This window comes from Anomalospiza imberbis, chromosome 10 (genome assembly GCF_031753505.1).
Source record: "Anomalospiza imberbis isolate Cuckoo-Finch-1a 21T00152 chromosome 10, ASM3175350v1, whole genome shotgun sequence".
Classification (NCBI taxonomy): Eukaryota; Metazoa; Chordata; class Aves; order Passeriformes; family Viduidae; genus Anomalospiza; species Anomalospiza imberbis.
The window spans coordinates 1291450-1309079 of NC_089690.1; the positions used below are offsets into that span (position 1 = coordinate 1291450).

A 17630-nucleotide genomic window follows, 5' to 3' on the forward strand; every position below is an offset into this window, starting at 1 on the left:
CTGTGGCTGCCCCTGGATCCCTGGCAGTGCCCAAGGCCAGTCTGGACACTGGGGCTTGGAACAACCTGGGACAGTGAAAAGTGTCCCTGCCCAGGGCAGGGGTTGGGACTGGATGAGCTTGAAGGTCCATTCCAACCCAAACCATTCCAGGCTCCTCCAATCCTTGGGTTCTATAGTGTTAATGTGAATTTTACAGAGGAACCACCCAAATCAAGAAATGTGTTGTCTATTAATCGTTGTTAGTAATGTGTAGACTCTTAAGAAAGCTAGTTCCATGTTTAAAGCATTATTTATGCCATGGATTGATATAAAAATAATATTCCCCATCATAATCTGACGTGACATTGGGAGGAAATGCAGCTGTATTATATTGTACATTGACTTTGTGATAATTTTATTGAAATTATTTTTGTAAAGTTGTTTTGTAAATAAAGATACTTTACTAGACTAAAACTCTCTACTCTTCTCATGATCTAAATTTCTGAACCATGTCCCCAGTGGAGCTTTTTCCACATTTGCAGTTTTAGCTGCTGATAGAGAAAACGTCAATAGCAACATCTCACAGGAGCAGGGACCCCATGCACAATCCTGGCCCTCTGGGGCCAGGTTTTAAGGTACATTTGGACTTGTTTGCTGTCCTCAGGGGGGGCTGTACAAGATAGAATTGCTGCTCAGTGCCAGTGATTCTCTTCTCTCACACAAACTTATCCCAAATCCCCTAAAAACCCAGGCACAGCAGCAGCTGCAGAGAGCCAAGGAACTGCTGATGATTTTCATGTAGAAGACAGAGCACAAGCAGAGAATGATGAATACCCTGCTCAGTGGGCATGTAACCATTTACAAGAACCATTACTTGCTACCTGTTGAAGCCTCTGAAGAAGTCATCATGAGGAATGTCTTATTCAAACAATTCCTACTTCCCCTGGAAGCAGCCCATCCTTCTTCTCTATTCCCATGTTTCCCTGTCTCTCTCATTCTCTACAGATGTCCTAAGAACACGCTTTGACAATTTCTTGACGTGTTGCTGCTACACTTCCTCCTGACCGTGACAGATCCTTGCTGCCCGGATACAAAAGTAGTAAAAAAAGGTAAATTCCACTTCCCTGTGCCATTCAAGAGGGTTGTGCTTCATACCTAAAGTTACATGACCTGCTTCAAAGTTCTGGCAGCTCTGCTTATTTAAGGGAAAAGAATTGCTCTGATTGCTGGAATTTTTCCTGTTACCCTGCAATAAAAATGTATCTACGTTATAAATGCTTGGCAGTAAACCTGACAAAAATCCCTCACTAAGTAATATCTGCAAATAACCTTAGCTCTGTTCATCTCTGGCAGCCCAAACCCAGATCCTCAGAGTTACAGAAACACTCAGGGTCCCACCATTGTGCAAAACCACTCTCAAATCCTCCCTCTGTTCAGTGCCCTCCATTAAGTGAAAACAAATGCCCACAAAATGCAGCAGGAAAAGGAAAATCCTCAGAAAGACCTCCAGAAATCCTTCCTGGCTGCTCCTCTCACTGCAGCTCATACCTGAAATGCTTTGTCTTGGAAGGAGCCTTCTCCTGTCTCAGCTCAGGTCTGGCAGAGGACCAAGTGCAGAGCCAGGCCTTCCATCCTCACTGACTCAGCTGGAACACTTCCCTTTTCCAGAGCGCTCTGCTCTTCCTTCATCACCCCCAGCACCAGCCCCACAACCCACCTCCACCAGCACACTTCCCTCCTTCCTTCCTCGCCCGACCGCGCTTTCCTTTGTCAGCAGTGTGGAGGAAATAGCATTTTGGGCTCCAGTTATGAAAAAGCCTCTGCAATCCTGCACTGCCAGCACAGAGGGAGGAGCGAGGCTGAGCCAGAGCCCAGCACCACAGGATGCCTGAGCTGCCCTGGCAGGTGGAGCAGCCACGGGATGCTCGGATGCCAGGGCAGAGCTGTTGCTGTCCCTGGGGAACAAATGGGAATAAATCTGTGTGACAGGGCAGAGCTGTTGCTGTCCCTGGGGAATAAATGGGAATAAATCTGTGTGACAGGGCAGAGCTGTTGCTGTCCCTAGGAATAAATGGGAATAAATCCGTGTGACCCCGGTGCTGAGGGCCAGTGCCAGCCACAGCACGTTCAGAGCCCACGCTCACCGGGGCAGGGCAGTCAAACCCTTTCTGAAGAGCTCTTTTTTAGCTCATGAGATAAGAACCTGCTCATGCAGCCAGAGAGTTGCCCCAAGTAATGAAAAGCTCCAGTTCCTCTCCAACACTCGCAGGCAAGGGGCCAAAGTTTGCTCAGGCTGGTGCCACGAGGCTGAGCCCCGTCTGTGCAGCCCCACAACACGGCTTTGTCTCCAAAACCTGCCTTGGAAATCCATCCTCAGCAGCTTCGCCTCCTGCTCCCTTCAGCAAACACTCTCAGGGCAGCTCAGCTCCCAGCCTCTCCTGCCTCAAACGCCAATTACGTGCAGTGTAATTAAGTCACTACGCAAAACAAATCGTTTTGCCTGTTCCGAGGGCCCCTTCCAGGCTGCAGTGCCCAAACCTGATATCCACAGCAACATCTGCTGGTGGAAGAACACAAATGCACAGCTCAGCCGTGCTGAAACCTTCCGCTGTGCCTGTGCACCACTTTTCCCAAAACCATGGATATAGTCACTGTTTCTTTCTGTTCTACTGCCCCACACTTACAAGGGGCAACGCATAATGTTAGCGCATTAGTAAGACTTAAAAGAATAAATTTATAAAGTATTTTATAAATTAATTTGGAAATTAATAAATACAGGATGCGCACGTTTAATTTGAGGGCTTAACAGCCTCATAATAATGTTCTTTTAATAAATAGTTATTGCTACTTACTGCTATTGCCCCTACTTGAAGGAGAACACTGGTTTTACCACTGAAGTAGCACTGTGTTGCAACAAACACTGTGAACTTTATTACTCCATTTCCACTGGAGTTCCTTTTATAGAGGAATGAATATTTTTGGCTTTTTAAACCACAAAAAATAAAATGTAAAGAGATTAGCAACATTGTTCTATATAAAGCTAATAACGTAGGCAAAATGAAAGAACCACTACAAAGCTTTTATATCTTCCATCTGACTATTCCACCACAGAATGGGATTAATTTCATCCCCATTTCTCTTTTGGAGCCTTGCCAGTGACACTAAGAGGAAGGATAAGAGCTCCATGGCTGGTGCCTCATATCAGGGCCGATAATTTGGAGTCCATTAGCAGGGAATATTAACGAGTACAGATGTATTTCCTGCCCTGTGGGTCAGCCAATCCATACCAAAACCTCCAGAGGTACAGTAAATTCACATGTTCCTTGAGAAAGCCCGTTGTGAGAGTGTGATTAATACCTTTGATCACATTCATAGATATTTCCATAGGTCTGCTTTACACTGCTCATATGATTTGTTTGAATGGTTGGATTGATCCTGGAGTCCTTCCCACCCCAGTGACTGATTGATTCCATAAGGTAATGTTTCTGTACAGGCCTAGCACAGCCTGATCTGGTCACACACTGGGTTAAACCCCAACTCTGGGCTGGGCCTACCTTGCAGGACACTCCTGACGATGGTTTCTGTGTGCTCAGCCAGCAGCTCAGCCTTGGCAATGGCAGCCAAGGACAGGTAACTGGACATGTTCCTGCACAGCTCCTTGTTGCCCCTCTGCAGGAATTTCACTGCCACTGGCACAGCCAAGGCCATCACTGGAGGCCGGTTGTAATTCTGCAAAAATGCAAAAAAAAAAAATATTTATAGAATAGCCTAGTGCTGGGCAGACTAGGGAAACCAAAGTGAAAGCAACAAGGGGAAAAGAGAAAAAAACTTGTCAAGAAAGGTCATGTTTTGGTACCACCACTGAAGGCAGGAGTCAAAGAAAGAGCAAATACAGAAATTTAAAACTACTGCAGCAGGAAAAGTTTAGAACAGCCCCATCTTTGTCTTCTGCTAGAGGAAGCAGAAGGACAGTAACAAAATATCTGGTGCATAAATAAAATATAGAAGCTATGAAGTGCAGTAACTACATGCTAACATTTCTAATGAGACATTTTGTATTTGGTGCTCCCTGGGAAGAAGAGGCTGCGTCCATCATCCCAAGCACAGGAAACACCTTGGAGCTCCCTGGAAACTTGCTCACAGTATGACAGCTCTAGTATTGATCATTAATTATTCTGTAATCATTAAGACTTCGTTTTTTTATTTAAACTCACAGAATTCCAGCATGGTTTGGGCTGGAAAGGTCCTTAAATCCCACGCAGTGCCACCCCTGCCATGGCAGGGACACCTCCCACTGTCCCAGGTGCTCCCAGCCCTGTCCAGCCTGGCCTGGGGCATTCCAGGGATCCAGGGGCAGCCCCAGCTGCTCTGGGCACCTCCAGCCAATGCCTCTGAACACTGAGATTTTTCAGGAGTGCAAACTCCTCTTCCTAAAATGGCTCCAAGCTTCTGGAACCTTAGGGGCCCTGAGTGTACACTGGGGTTTTGAATTAAGGTCAGGAAAGGTTGTCTGCTATTACTTATACAGAAAATTGTGTGTACAAAGCACACACATCCATTGCCTGCTGAATTCCCCCAGCAGCAGGACACAGTGTGTCACTGAGCACCCACATTCCCTCTGGAGCCTCCTTAACCAGTGCTGTGCTCTCCTCTCCACTCAGATCTTTCAAACTGGAGCACACCCCTGTTTCTGAAAGTAATCCTGCAGTGCGATTATGTCTAATTAGCAGCTGAAATCCCAGGCAAACCTGGAACCCAGATGTTTGAGACAGCAACAGAACAGTGCTAAGGAAGGCAAAGCAGATTTTCTGGACTTTCATTCTGGAGCAGCTCTGAATAGAATAAATTTAGACTGAGAAACCCCAAATCTGTTATTCCAAAGAGCTTGAGCAGCTCTGAGGATTTTCCCTTGGAGCAGAGACTTGCCAAGCAGTGGACACTCCCTTCCAGAGACCCCTGAGGAAGAAGGGACTGCAGCCACCCCTTGGTGTCAAGACAGATAATTCTGGCAGCTGCCATATGACCAAAAGCTGCATCTTTAATGAGAAAAGCCCTTCAAATAAATGGAGCTTTCTGCAGCAGCATGTTTAAATCAACATAATGCCTTGTTATGTTTGGCTGAGGCACCACGGAGCAGGAGCCAAATGCTGCTCCAAGTTATTGCTCTGCTACTCCACACAAAGAATGGGAAGATAAGGCTTGGCTCTCTGACCAGGATTTAAAAGATCTAAGAAAATTCCAAAGAACAATTCTTTTTTTTCCCCCACCCCTTACAATAGAGATAAAATCCTTAGTTAAGAAAAAGTTTGAATTCAGAGGGAAGGAGAAAGGTTTCATTTGTTCCATGATAAACATCAGGGCAGGAAGGCACGCTTAGAAGATGTGGAGGTGACAATGAAGAGCAGATTTCAATAAAGTGATACAGTGATGTTTGCAAACCTTGGGGACCTCCCTGCTGCTGATATCAGAGACTTGCCTGAGATCCAGACCAGCTGGCAGATATTCATTATTGTTCCAATTGTCCCCCACATCTGCTGGAAAACCTCTGTTTATACCTCTTTGTTTTAATGCAAAGGAGCTTGCCAATAAAAGCTCTGTTCTAGGGAGCAGCAAATGTACTTTTATAAATCAGCTGTGGCTGCCCCTGGATCCCTGGCAGTGCCCAAGGCCAGGCTGGACAGGGCTGGGAGCACCTGGGACAGTGCAGGGTGTCCCTGCCATGGCAGGGGTGGCACTGGATGGGCTCCGACGTCCTTCCAACCCAAACCATCCCATGGTTCTACGAGTTACCTCAACGATTCCAAGAGAGGAGGAATCACCATGATGCAATTCCCCAAGCTCCGAGTTTTAAACATCACCACTCACAAGCACCCAAAAACAGAGTTACAAAAGCATTTTAAACAACAAAACCAAAACCATTGGCCCCGAGAGCACAGCGCTGCTGCTCTCAGCCCAGCTCTACCTGCAGGATGCAGCTCATGATGTCAGAGGCAATTTTGGCATGGGGGGCATCCTCGTCTTTGCCAGAGGGCTTCAGGTTGTGCTCCAGACAGGACTCCCAGAGAGCCACCAGGGCCTTGCCGTGCTTCTCGATGGAGGCAGTCTCCCTGATGGCCGAGGTGATGCGGGTGATGCAGATCTCCACCACAGCCTGGTCGTTGTCATTGGTCTGGTAGTCCTGGGGCACAGCACAAAACATCTGCCAATGAACCGGCCTGCCAGGACCCCACCAAATTAAGATTTTGCAGCATTCCAGTGTCCATTTTTCCTTGCCCACCTTTACAACAAACCTTCAGCGTGATAGAACTCCGGAATTTGTCATCCCACGGGTCTCAATTCTCATTACTGGGAAGGTATGGACCCCTGTAATTTCATGTAATCTTTAGTGTGCTTTAAATAAATATTTGATAAAAATTATTATGAAGATGAACTGGAATTATCTTCGAATTGGGTGGGAACTGGATTTTGTCAGCACGTTTTAAAATATTTTTAAACATTTAAAACATAAATCTTTATATAAGTAGATATACATAAAAGATAAATATATAATATTTATTAAAATAATATATATTTATTTATACATACACATAAATATAAATAAAATAGATTTATTTAAATTTGTAAATATATTTAAAATATTTGCTCTTCAAGTCTTATCAGAGATTTAAATTTTTTATTTACCCCCCCCCCTTATTTACACAACATAATCTCATTAAAATTTGTATTAAGGACAATGTCTCACTCACTGCAGCTGAACTAATGATTCTGATCTGTTCAAGAGCTTCAGAGAGGCTTCCTTCGATCTCAGCATCCTCCAGGGAGAAGAGATCCCCTGCCCGGGACAGGTCCTTCTGTGCCAAAACCAGCCCGAAGAGGTGATGCATGGCCCTGCTCAGCGCTCTGCAGGCACCATGGGCACTCAGCTGGGGACGAAACCGGAGCAATCCCGGCCAGGAGCAGTCGGCTTCATAGGAAGGATAAATATGGACTGTATTTCAAGGCTCCCTTGGCCCCAGTCTTAAAGAAAACAATTAAAACAAAACAAGAAAGTTAGCAAATGCATTGGTCGGCATATTCCAGTTTAGCAGAGATTTTTAAATGTGTGTGAAAGTGCCACGCAGAACCCCCAGAGACGGGGACAGCCTTAAGCACATTCATGAACTGCAGGAATTTTTACCTTCAAACACGAAGTAGCTTAAAATTATTAAAAAATACATATTGAGTGAAGCCAAAGTTTTCTTCCTTTCCTGAAGAAAGGAACCTGAGCAGGCTGGCCCCTGAACCAGCTGCGGAGGACTCCACACCCCTTTCCCTGAGCAGCAGAGCTCCAGGAGGAGGAGGAGGGTGCAGCCTCTTCCTTTGTTTCCTGGCTTGTTGTGGCTTGACTCCAGAAAAACATCTCTAGCAAGACTGAGAAGATAGCGAGCTTTGTTTAGAAGAAACTGTCACTTTTGTTGCCAAAATGATCCCTAGGGTCTTTTAAGCTCCTGTAAAACAAAGCCTTGGCCGAGGTGAAACTCTGCTCTTCTCCTTGGCTGAGGAAGAGGCTGAGCCAGGCTCACACTTTGGGAACTCCTGCACTCCAATCCCAAAGCTCTGCTTAGGTCCCACTTGGATTCACTCTGGTGCCAATTCCTCTGGATTCTCTGGAGTTGACAAAGCCACAAGATACATCCCTTATAATTATTATCTGAGATACGGAGCGCCCTTAATCCCTATTTTAGTCTCTTTTTCAGGGAAAGAAAAGAGTCAAATATAATCACAGATTGTTAAAGAATTGGGAGGGACCTTAAAGCCCATCCAGTCCCAACCCCCCTGCCATGGGCAGGGCCACCTCCCACTAGCCCAGGTTGCCCAAGGCCTTACCCAGCCTGGCTTTGAACACTGCCAGGGTTGGGGCACCCACAGAAGGGGCAAAACCAAGGCAAAACACTGAGAACCTTCTGGAAGCAGCTCCCTGGACCAATCCCTGTTTTATCAGGCAGCACGCTGCACTTGCTGATGCCACAAGGCAGGGCTGATTTCATTTCCCCAGCTCTACCAATGCTGCTCCACAGGACTCCCAACCCCAGCGAGCAGAAGCAGAAAGGAGCAGAAAGGAGCTGAGGCTGCAAATCCCGAGGCACAAGTCACCCACCTGAACCACAGGGAGGGTGGGAGCTCAGATACTCACCTGCTCACACTCAGCCATTCCCAAGTCCAAAAATAAAACAGACACAGATTTTTTTTTTTTTTTTTACCTGCTCGGGATGCCCCCAGGCCATCCTCAGGGATGGGGACAGGTGCTCTGGAGACAAAGCCTGCCCCTTTGCTCCTGTCCCCCCTGGCAGCACCCAGGGGCAGGCTGGCAGGCAGGCATCCCGGAGCTGTGAATTGCGGTGCCACGGGGAAGGCATCCCAGGAATGCAGACTAAAGCAGCCTAAAAGTTACCCTGGGCTCCATCAGGTGACCAAGAAACCCAAATGCAGCGAGGCCTTATCTCTGAATGAGCTGCTCTGTTTCCAGGGCAAAATACAAAGCCTGCTCCACTCGAGGGCAGTTGTTTTTAATAGAGGAAACAGAACTCTCTGTGTTAGTGGAAAGCTATCCTTCCCTGGGAAGGAGGGGAAACAGCCCTCAGTAAACTCACACTGTTTGAAAGAAAGACAACAAGTGAACAGCCTAGCTGGAGAGGAGATTTCCTGGCCAAAGGAATAAATGCCCTCGTTCTGCAGCCTTTACATGAGCACAAAAGAGTCTGAGGTTTGCTTTGGCTTTTAACATGAGCCTCAGGAGTAGCACAACAAAATGTGCCCACATAATGCAGAAAAGTGCTCCAGGAAGGAAGGTCTGCCGAGCCCTCCCTTGGATCAGCTGCTCTGAAACACAGCAGCCCTTTCTGCAGGGCTTCATCATCCTCCTGGGCCCCTTCCAGCTGAGGATATTCCCTGATCCTTGGGAATATCACTGGCCTTTTGCACGTGATCCTCCCCTGGGTGTGCTCCTGCACAGGAGTTTCTCAGAGAGCTCCTGAGCTCTACCTAAACAGAGAATTTTATGTGAGTTTTATAGACAACACTCCAGATAATGCAGGAAAACATTTATTTATTGTGAGCTCTTGGAAGTGGAATTACAGCAAATCCCCTTAATGCTTACATTGTGTAACAGTGCTGGAAATCCTTTCCTTCCATCAGCATGAAAGAGAATTGTTCCTTAAGCATTCCCTTGCTCACTACAAGGTTTGCTATTAATAGGCAGCAGCCACTGAGCAAGAGGGAAAACAAATCATGTGTCTTATAAAATGCCGGTTTTAAATTTTCTTTTTTTAAAGGGTCAAGTTGGGCAATAATATTCCTGCAGGGTGTGGCTCCTGAGGCGTCTCAGCACCTCCAGTCTCCATCAGCTTGACTCCACACCACCCATCAGAGTTTCCTCACTAGCTCTGTTTGTCCCATGCACAGAAGGAACGGAAAAGGCAAAGGGTTTGGCCAAAGTTTGCCCATCCTGCCTGGATCCCCCTGGCACTGCAGAGGAGATTCACAGCAGGAATTCGCACCTTTCCAAGGCCAAAACACGGGGAACAAAGCAGGAACTCCAGCACTCAGAACAAGCTTCAAGTCATCGTTATGCAGGAAAAAACCCTCAGCTTCTAACACAAACCACTTGCACTGGTTCTGGTGCAGTCCCACATTAATTCCAAGGTTTGATCTGATTTTCAACTCCTCCTTTCCCTTTTCATGCCAGGCTGAAAGAGCCACCCTTTCCCTGGGACCTTGAAGCTGCTCCCCTCCAAGGTGAGTCTCTCCACTTGCTGCAGGCACAGCATTCTTACCAAAGCTCCTTATCAGAAGCTATCGGAATAAAAGCCAGCCTGACAGGTTTCAGAGCTTGAAGCTACTGAATTGGTCTGTTTGCAAAATAATTCCCCCAATAGTAGATGAACAATAAAAATCCCATGTAAAAGGGCAGTTGGACCTACAGGCATCCAAAAGCCATTTGAACTTGAGCTGAAAGGCTGAGCCTTACAGTTTTTCAGGAGCTCAGCTTCTGCAGAATGACATTAGAAGGACAAGAAAAAAATATATAATCTTTTAAACCAAAGAGGAAGGGAGAAGATAAAAATTTTTATATTTACAATGAAGGAAATTCTACAAGAAAATAATTTCCTTAACATCCAAAAGACTTGAAATGTAAATCTGGCTGCTTCATTTTCTGGGTGTTATCCCACTGAAAACAGAACCACAACCTTCAAGCAATTGTGCAATGACATTTTTTGTCTAGTTCTGTGCTACACAACAACCATCAGGAAAGCCTTCACTGTGTTTAAGGAATTTTAAGGAACTCAGGCCACTGGAGTTCATGATAAGTGAACCTTTACAGGATTTTCTGGTTTCTCCCTTGCTGGAGCTGCAGTGAGGACAGGGATGCTCCCAAAGGGCTCCCAAGGAATTCCAGTTAATTACCAGAACATCCTCTGTTAACCCAGTCTGCCACAGGCACCACACCATGGTTGTCCCCAGATGCTGCAGCACAACTCCCAAATGGAATTTCTTACTCCCCACGGAAGGGCTGAGCCACTACAGGTGCCATAGCTCTTTGCTAACCACAAGGCCACACTCATTTTCTGAAGTCTTCAAAATCTAAAAGGTACAGAACGAGCATCTGGTTCAAAAATGTAACTTGCAGCATCCAGTAAATTCCATGGGAGAGGAAAGTGATCTGGGAATTCCCTCGACCTGGAGAGACTCGTCTTGGGGAACTGGGAGCTGTCTTATTGTGGGCACAACACAGCCCAGAGCACTGAGTAACCTTAAAAAGGAAACAAAAACTCTTTCCTTACCTCGCAGCCATGTTGCCATGCTTAACTCATGGATTCCAGAGTGCTGTGCATGAAAGGCACTGGAGGAAAAGAGAAGGAAAAGAGTGTCAGTGACCCTGCCTTTCCAGACTGTAAAAGCCCCCAGGACTGCTCCAGGAGTGATTGGTTCGCACCAAACAGGGTTTAACCCTCAGCACCTGGGCCCTTCAAGGCCAGGGGAGCAGCTCTGCTGAGCCCTGGGCTGGTTATTCACACGAGCATGGAGTGAACGGAGCAGGTTTGGATTTCTGTGCTCCGGGGACAAACGTTTGCAAACAACTGCGTATTTATTTGTTGGTTCCTTTTGCATGAATGGCAGGAAGATTAGAATCATCCTCAAAGAAAAATCTGAATTTCAGGTAGAATTCCCTTTGGTTGAAAGTCTTCTTCCCCATCTTACAAGAAAGAATTTTGTGGAATTGCTGTCTCAAAGAGTTACAGAAGTTTGTAATATTGCCAAGACTGATGGATGCTTCCTTTCCCCCCTGCACCAACCCAGGGAAAAAAAAGAAAGCCTGGGTACATTTCCCAAGAAATCCACATATGTAATTCATGGACAGAATATTACAAGATATTTCAGAGAATCTTTCCCCTCTGTGTTGCACCAATCAAAATTTATTTTATTTTTATGCTTGGAAAGCATTTACTCCCTAAAACAGAACATTCTTTCAAAACTTGGAAATAAAGTTCTCACATTTTTCAGTGAAAGACAAGGATTAAAGATTATATTGAGGGAGCATAATTTTCACACAGGGTGCATAGTCTTCAGCAGTTCCCATGGGATCAGCTGCATATATTTAAAATCGTCCCACAAGACAATCATTGTTTTCTATGAGCCTCTCTTTTTTTTCTGTCAGGACAGGTTTCCACACTTCACATCCCCTGAAACCCCATGGATGCTGAGCTGGACCAGATAATGAAATGATAAATTATGAGGTCTATTAATTAATTTTAACCTCTAAAATTAATTTTAGGGGTTAAAGGTGGTTTTTACTGATGGAACACCTCGCTGCAGTGCCGGGAGCTGGCTTGCTCTCAGCATCCAGCCCTTGAACACGAGGACCCTGTGTCCCTGTGGAGGCCCCTGCAGGACAACCAGCAATTCCAGAGCCTTGGAGAGATCTCTCCTACCAGAATTCCAGGGCTGGGCCACCACCACAGCCTGAAGGCAGTTCAGGGTCCTTCCAGATGTGGGAATATTCTCCCTTGTGACGAACTGGTTTAATCAGCAGGTTTATGGGTCAGAGTCTGCCCGAGCTCTCACCGAGTTCTGAGGCAATTTTGGCTGCACAACCCGTGCAGGAGGCACTGCTGCAGAGGGCAGGAATGTACTCAGGAACTTGGCAGCTTCTACTGCTGCAAACAGACAACTTGATCAATTTTTTATATACATAAATTACTTGATAATCTGGGTGCTGTCAAGACAGTTTTCTCTGATTTTCAATCTATAAGAAATCATATTTGGCTGCTGGTTCAGCACACACTGATGCTTTATATAACACTTCATAAGACATAGCATTTTTAACATCAGTAAGGCAGATTTGTAAGTATTCCATGTTTAAATGTCTCTGATATTAAAATATTAGGCTAAACTGAACAACACTGTGCTAAAATGGAATAAATTGCTTCACAACAAACACCAATTCCATCACTGTCACAAGGATGCCATCAAAAGCTGCTCATTTTCAAGGCTCCTTAACGAGCTTTCAGATCTGTGACTCGTTTTCAAGACCACAGTGATGTTACAGAAAAAGAATTTGGTTTAAATTTTTACAAAGGGAATAATGTGTATTTCTGTCTAAAGAGGGTGAAGGAGGAAATGGAGCAGACCATGAGGGACTACAGGGTCAGAATACAGGGACCCTGTCATGAGGAATGCCACTCTGGCAGGAGAATTGGACTAGAGCAGTAAATAAATGCAAAAATCACTGAACCTCGAAGTCTCCTAAAGCAGCAGTCACCAGACAAGCACTGAATGTCCTGAAGTTCCTCTCAGGTACCTGGCAATCCACCCCAGTGTCTCTCCAGCAGGTGATTTAATAGGACCAGCAGCTCCCCAGCGTGCCAGGGTTCCCCCAAAGCAAGGCTTTAATTCTGGAGCCCAGGGACAAAGCGTCCCCAAGCACAGCGAGGGGAAGGAGACAGCTGAGCCCCAGGAGGGCCCAGGGGTGCTGCAGGTTCACGTCCCACACACAGACACCGCTTCTTCCTTCCCTGGCACCCCCAGCCGACTCACAGCATTTCCCACGGGCATCACTGGGATTCATTTCCACATCCCACAGCTCCTGCAGCCAGAGAAAGCCAGGCACAGCCACGCTGCTAACGACCACATTCCCTCCAAACTCCCTCCATTATTTAACACTCAGCCCTGCTCCTCAACTCCCCTCCTCACAGCAATTTATTCGCTATTCTAGCTGTTACACGAACACATACTGAAGTTATTCATACCTCTCAGAAGCAAGACCTGGGAAGAACGTGAATAATTGATGGCAAATCGGTGCTCTTTAGAGAAACTGGGATGGGCTCCATCCCAGCTGCCAGTGCCCCTTCCATCCCCCTGGCTCTGGTATGTGAGCCAGGCTGCTGGCGGGTGCTCAGCCCTGTCAAGCCGACCGTACAGTCTATTCAGTTACCCCGGAGTTGTCATGTGGAATCAAGCAAACAAATATCTTCTCTCCCTCTGCCCCAACCCCGGTGCTGGAAAACACATCAGGAATAATTCCTCACCCAGCTTAACTTGGGCAGCAGATCGAGTGAAAGTGCTCCCAGCTCGATATGGAATTTGAATTAGTTAAAAGGATTTATCAACAGCCAGTGGTTACATTCAGTTAATTAATAACCTGCTTAAGAGTAACAAGGAAATTGCAGAAGTTAATATTACTTTTGGGGCCTCTTCTCGAAGGCTAGAGCCTGTCAGTGCCTCTGGAGGAGCTTTAGCCCAAAGAGGAGCCAGGGGAGAGCAGGACACTGAGGAAATGCACCTTTCAGCTGACACTTGTGGCATCTCACCAGCTCCTGAACCTCAGCCAGCCCTTCCAAAGGGACCTGCCCAGGTGGGACCCGCGCCCAGGACCTACCTGAGCACCTCCAGAGCCTGGCAGCTGCAACAGAAACGATCTCCAAAGCATTCCAGAGGCACACACCTGATCCTTCCCCACCAAGCATGCCCATACTTTCCCCCTTAACTTCCCTCTGACAAATGAATTCCAGATTCCCACCGAGTCAAGCTTAACTAAAACTCACCCTAGGGATCTGAGCCTGGCTGTGTCCTCCTCTCCTGGGAGAGCACAGGAGCAAACCCCCACTGGGAGTGTCCCAGCAAGGACATTTTTCTAACAACAGCCAAAGAAATATCAAAGGAATCAACTGGGAACAGCCAAGTGTAAGGTCAAGCACCCTTGGGCAGCTGCTGGGAGAAAGGAAAGCCTGTTTGCCCAAAGATAATGAGGGGAAACGTTTGTACTGCTCTTGTTAGGGCTTTTTGTATTACTGAAGGAGTATATAAATTATAGTTCTTTTAAAAATCTGCTCCCTAGAACACACATTCAGTCACACAGGTCCTCAGTTTTGATGGCAATTCCTCCTAATGGCTTTTTTGCTCCTGTTCACTGCACCACAGCCTGGGCAATCAAATACAAAATTAATGGGGGGTTAACACATTCTTTTACCAATGTTAAAGATATTGTTATTGTTGTTCTTTAAGGGAAATCCAATTGTGTGTTCTCTACATCCTCCTTTTAGCTCAGGAAAAACAGGAACACAGCTGGCTTCTCTCCCACTTCCATGAGGGTGTAAAAAAGCTTGTGAGATGATGGCAGGACAGAAATATTCTCACTCTGAAATTCATTTTCTAAATAAGAGATTTTAACATAATAAATTTCACAGGGCAGGGTGGTCTGACTAGAAGAGCACAGGCAAGGGGTTGGATTTTATTTCTGCATCTGATAACAGCTTTATTCCTTGTACAGCAGGAATTCAGAACTTCCTTTGCTCACCATGAACTAATTTTGACTTCTAATAGCAGCCCAGATCACCCAGAAATTGTGGATTCCCCATCCCTGGAAGTGCCCAAAGCCAGACTGGCCTGGGAGCATCCTGGGATAGTGGAAGGTGATCATGGCAGAGGGTGGAACAAGATGAGCTTTAAAGTCTTTGCTGCAATAATAAGACAAACCAAGATATTGCGGTAATAAAGCAAAAAGGTTCACACCCATCTTTCACCAGCTGAAAGAAGAGAATTTACTTTATGAAAATGGGTTTTCCGCCATCCTGGAAAAAAAAAATTTGGTTTTAATTTTTAGTGCAACAGCTACAATGAATGACGCCCTTTTTCAGCAAAGCCCTGGAAATATTTATTTTGTTAGACTTTTAAAAACAAACATCTTGTTAGGGAAGAGACAGGCTATTGTTCTCCCTCCGACTAATTGGGGAAAAGCAACAGAATATTCCATATTCATTACATTTCAATTACATTTCACCAAAATGACTCATGTTATCTTCCACCCAGACAAAGTGTTTTAATTTTAATAACGACAATGCCGACAGCTACAATACTGTTCTTGCAGAACTTTGCTTGTAAATAATTAACAATTGTTGTATAATGACAGAGGGGGGTTGATAGCTCTATTAATTTCACAGTCAGGCTGGAGTCTCTTTAATTTTGGGTATTCATAAGAACCCACTCCCCTCCCAACATAAAAGGCTAATGGCAAAATCAGGTTTATGTCCCTGCAGCCTGTCCCTACACCAAAATCCTGTTGTATGCCAGGAATCAGCCATGGAAAACCAAGGAGAATTGTGCAGGACTCACAGATCACACCTCCAGGGGGTTTCAGTTTGGCTAATAATTGTCTGGGCTCAAGGCTGAAATCTGGAATGGGATAAATAACGAGTTTCAAAGCCTGCTCTGTGTTGGGGTGGCCTCGGCAGGGGACAGGTCCAGGACAGGGCACCCCTTACTAATGGCCTTTAAATATGTGCACTCCAAGCAGGACACCCACAAACATTCCACTAACCCATTCAAATTCTTAAAATCAGGCAACGCTCCCCTGATTCTGGTGGAATCAGCCTTGAGGACCATGTAGAGGTTCCCCTTGTTCCATCCCACATCTTGCTTATTCTCCTTATTTATAAGGGATAACATCCCTTATTCTCCAGGTACCATGTACCAGCCACAGTCACAGCCCCTGCTGAAATGAAAAGGTTTTTCCTGAATAAAACTCTGGGATTGTGACCCAGGTCTTGGAGGAGCCAAGCCCTGGCACTGCTGTTTGGGCTTGCAGGTGGGTATTGCCTGGTGCACTGCTCAGAGCTCATTAACAGCCGCCCTGCTCCAAAGGCTCATTTGCATCACAAACCCAACATCTGCTGCTGCCACCGCGGTGATGAAGTTTATCACAAATAGGGAAACTTTGCATACTCATTTCTTTATAAGCACTGCTGGTTCAGCGAGGTCGCCAAAATACTCACAAGCAACAAAAAAGTCACCTCAGCCTCCCTTTGGACAAACTCAAACACACCCAGCCCTGTTTTTACATCCCCACACACATTCACATCTCAGGTAACATTTTCATTAACCACCTGCATCATTTCCCCACTGAACGCATATTTTATTACTTCAGGCATCTCCTTCCACTGGCTTGGCTTTCCACAGACAGGGCTTCCTTAATTGAGCTGCATAGTTTATGAACTGTGCTAATTGAGCCGCATAACTCCGCTGCTGCCGGGGTTTCAGACCCTGAACCCGACCCAGCATCGACTGCTGGGTGGGTGCCACCGGAGCTGCAGCTCCGCGCGTTAAGGAGCCCTTTCACATTCCTGTAGGCTTTTCCCACTTTGCAACACCCCAAGGGCTCAGAAGCTGCATTCGGCTCGCACAAGTCTTTTTTTAAGGAGAGCCAGGACAAACGGAGGAAGCTGCTGCTGACAGCCCAAGGAACGAACCCTCTGTCCCTGAGAGCAGCAGGGAGGAAAACTCACCCAGGAGAGCAAAAGCGGCTATCCCACACAGAAAAAAACCCCTCCGACTCCGAGGGCTGCTCCAAGCAGGCTGCCAGATCCGGGGTAGGAGCCAGGAGCCTTTAAAAGGGTCCTGGAAGCAGGAAGGAGGAGCGGTATTGATAGGTAACCGTGAGGACCTGGCGGTCCCAGCTGCCGAGTTAAGAGCTCAGCAATCAGGGCAGAGACACCGCGTCTGGAGCCAGGGCTGGTTCCGCACAGCATCCAGCTGTTTCTCGCCCTCATTAAGTCTATAGGCTAACAGGGGTTATTAATATTAATCACCCAGCCTCTGAAGCTGCTAATGAAACCAGCTAATCCATAGCAGTGCAAATGAACACAGGGATTTGTGCTGAGTTACACGGGAGAGAAGCACTACCTGCTCTACGAAGTGCTCACACCTTCCTCGAGCACAGGTTCTCCTCCTGGCTACGGAGAGATGCCTCAGTAAGGCACTAAAAACCCTAAAACATCTGCTGAATAAGCTTTCCATCGTTAACGCTGCACCTCAGAGGAGCACAGGGCTTTGAAGGGGAGCACGCTTCCAGCAGCACCTCCTTCCACATCGCCAGCAGAGCGAAGCAGCAGCAGTCACTTGGGAGCGAAAGGAAACCAGGCAGGGGAAAACAGCAGAGAGGCAGCACCTCACAGGAAACGTTATTTCAATTCATTAATACCAGCACTGATGTGCAAGTGGCTTGGCAGGCAAAGCTTTGTTTGCTAGACTTGCAGAATTCTTCGCGTAAATAAACTTGAAACTGTAGAATGATGGATTGGAAAATCCTCGAGCTTACCAAACCTGTTGAGGCAAGAGCT

General features: G+C 46.4%; 1 protein-coding gene and 1 long non-coding RNA gene across 7 annotated transcripts in view; both read right to left on the reverse strand.

Moving 5' to 3' along the window:
* VEPH1 (ventricular zone expressed PH domain containing 1) overlaps positions 1–10856 on the reverse strand; it is a 55171-nt gene extending 44315 nt beyond the window's left edge. For 2 of the 6 annotated variants that reach the window (XM_068200155.1, XM_068200156.1), the window contains exons 1-4: positions 10800–10855; positions 6726–6996; positions 5942–6157; positions 3534–3708 (exon numbers count right to left, since the gene is read on the reverse strand). In XM_068200155.1, the coding sequence (XP_068056256.1) occupies positions 3534–3708; positions 5942–6157; positions 6726–6863 (529 nt within the window). In that variant the 5' untranslated portion in view covers positions 6864–6996; positions 10800–10855. Of the gene's footprint in view, positions 1–3435; positions 3709–5941; positions 6158–6725; positions 6997–8219; positions 8244–10799 lie in introns of those variants that run through there. The other 4 variants (XM_068200153.1, XM_068200154.1, XM_068200157.1 and 1 more) reach the window with 4 other exon arrangements.
* A 1083-nt stretch (positions 10857–11939) lies between these two features.
* On the reverse strand, positions 11940–16860 carry LOC137479683 (uncharacterized). Its single transcript, XR_011002432.1, has 3 exons — positions 16797–16860; positions 13266–15687; positions 11940–12173 (listed from the first exon to the last, which is right to left on the reverse strand). It is a non-coding gene; the product is annotated as an uncharacterized lncRNA (long non-coding RNA).
* Positions 16861–17630: the final 770 nt, after the last annotated feature.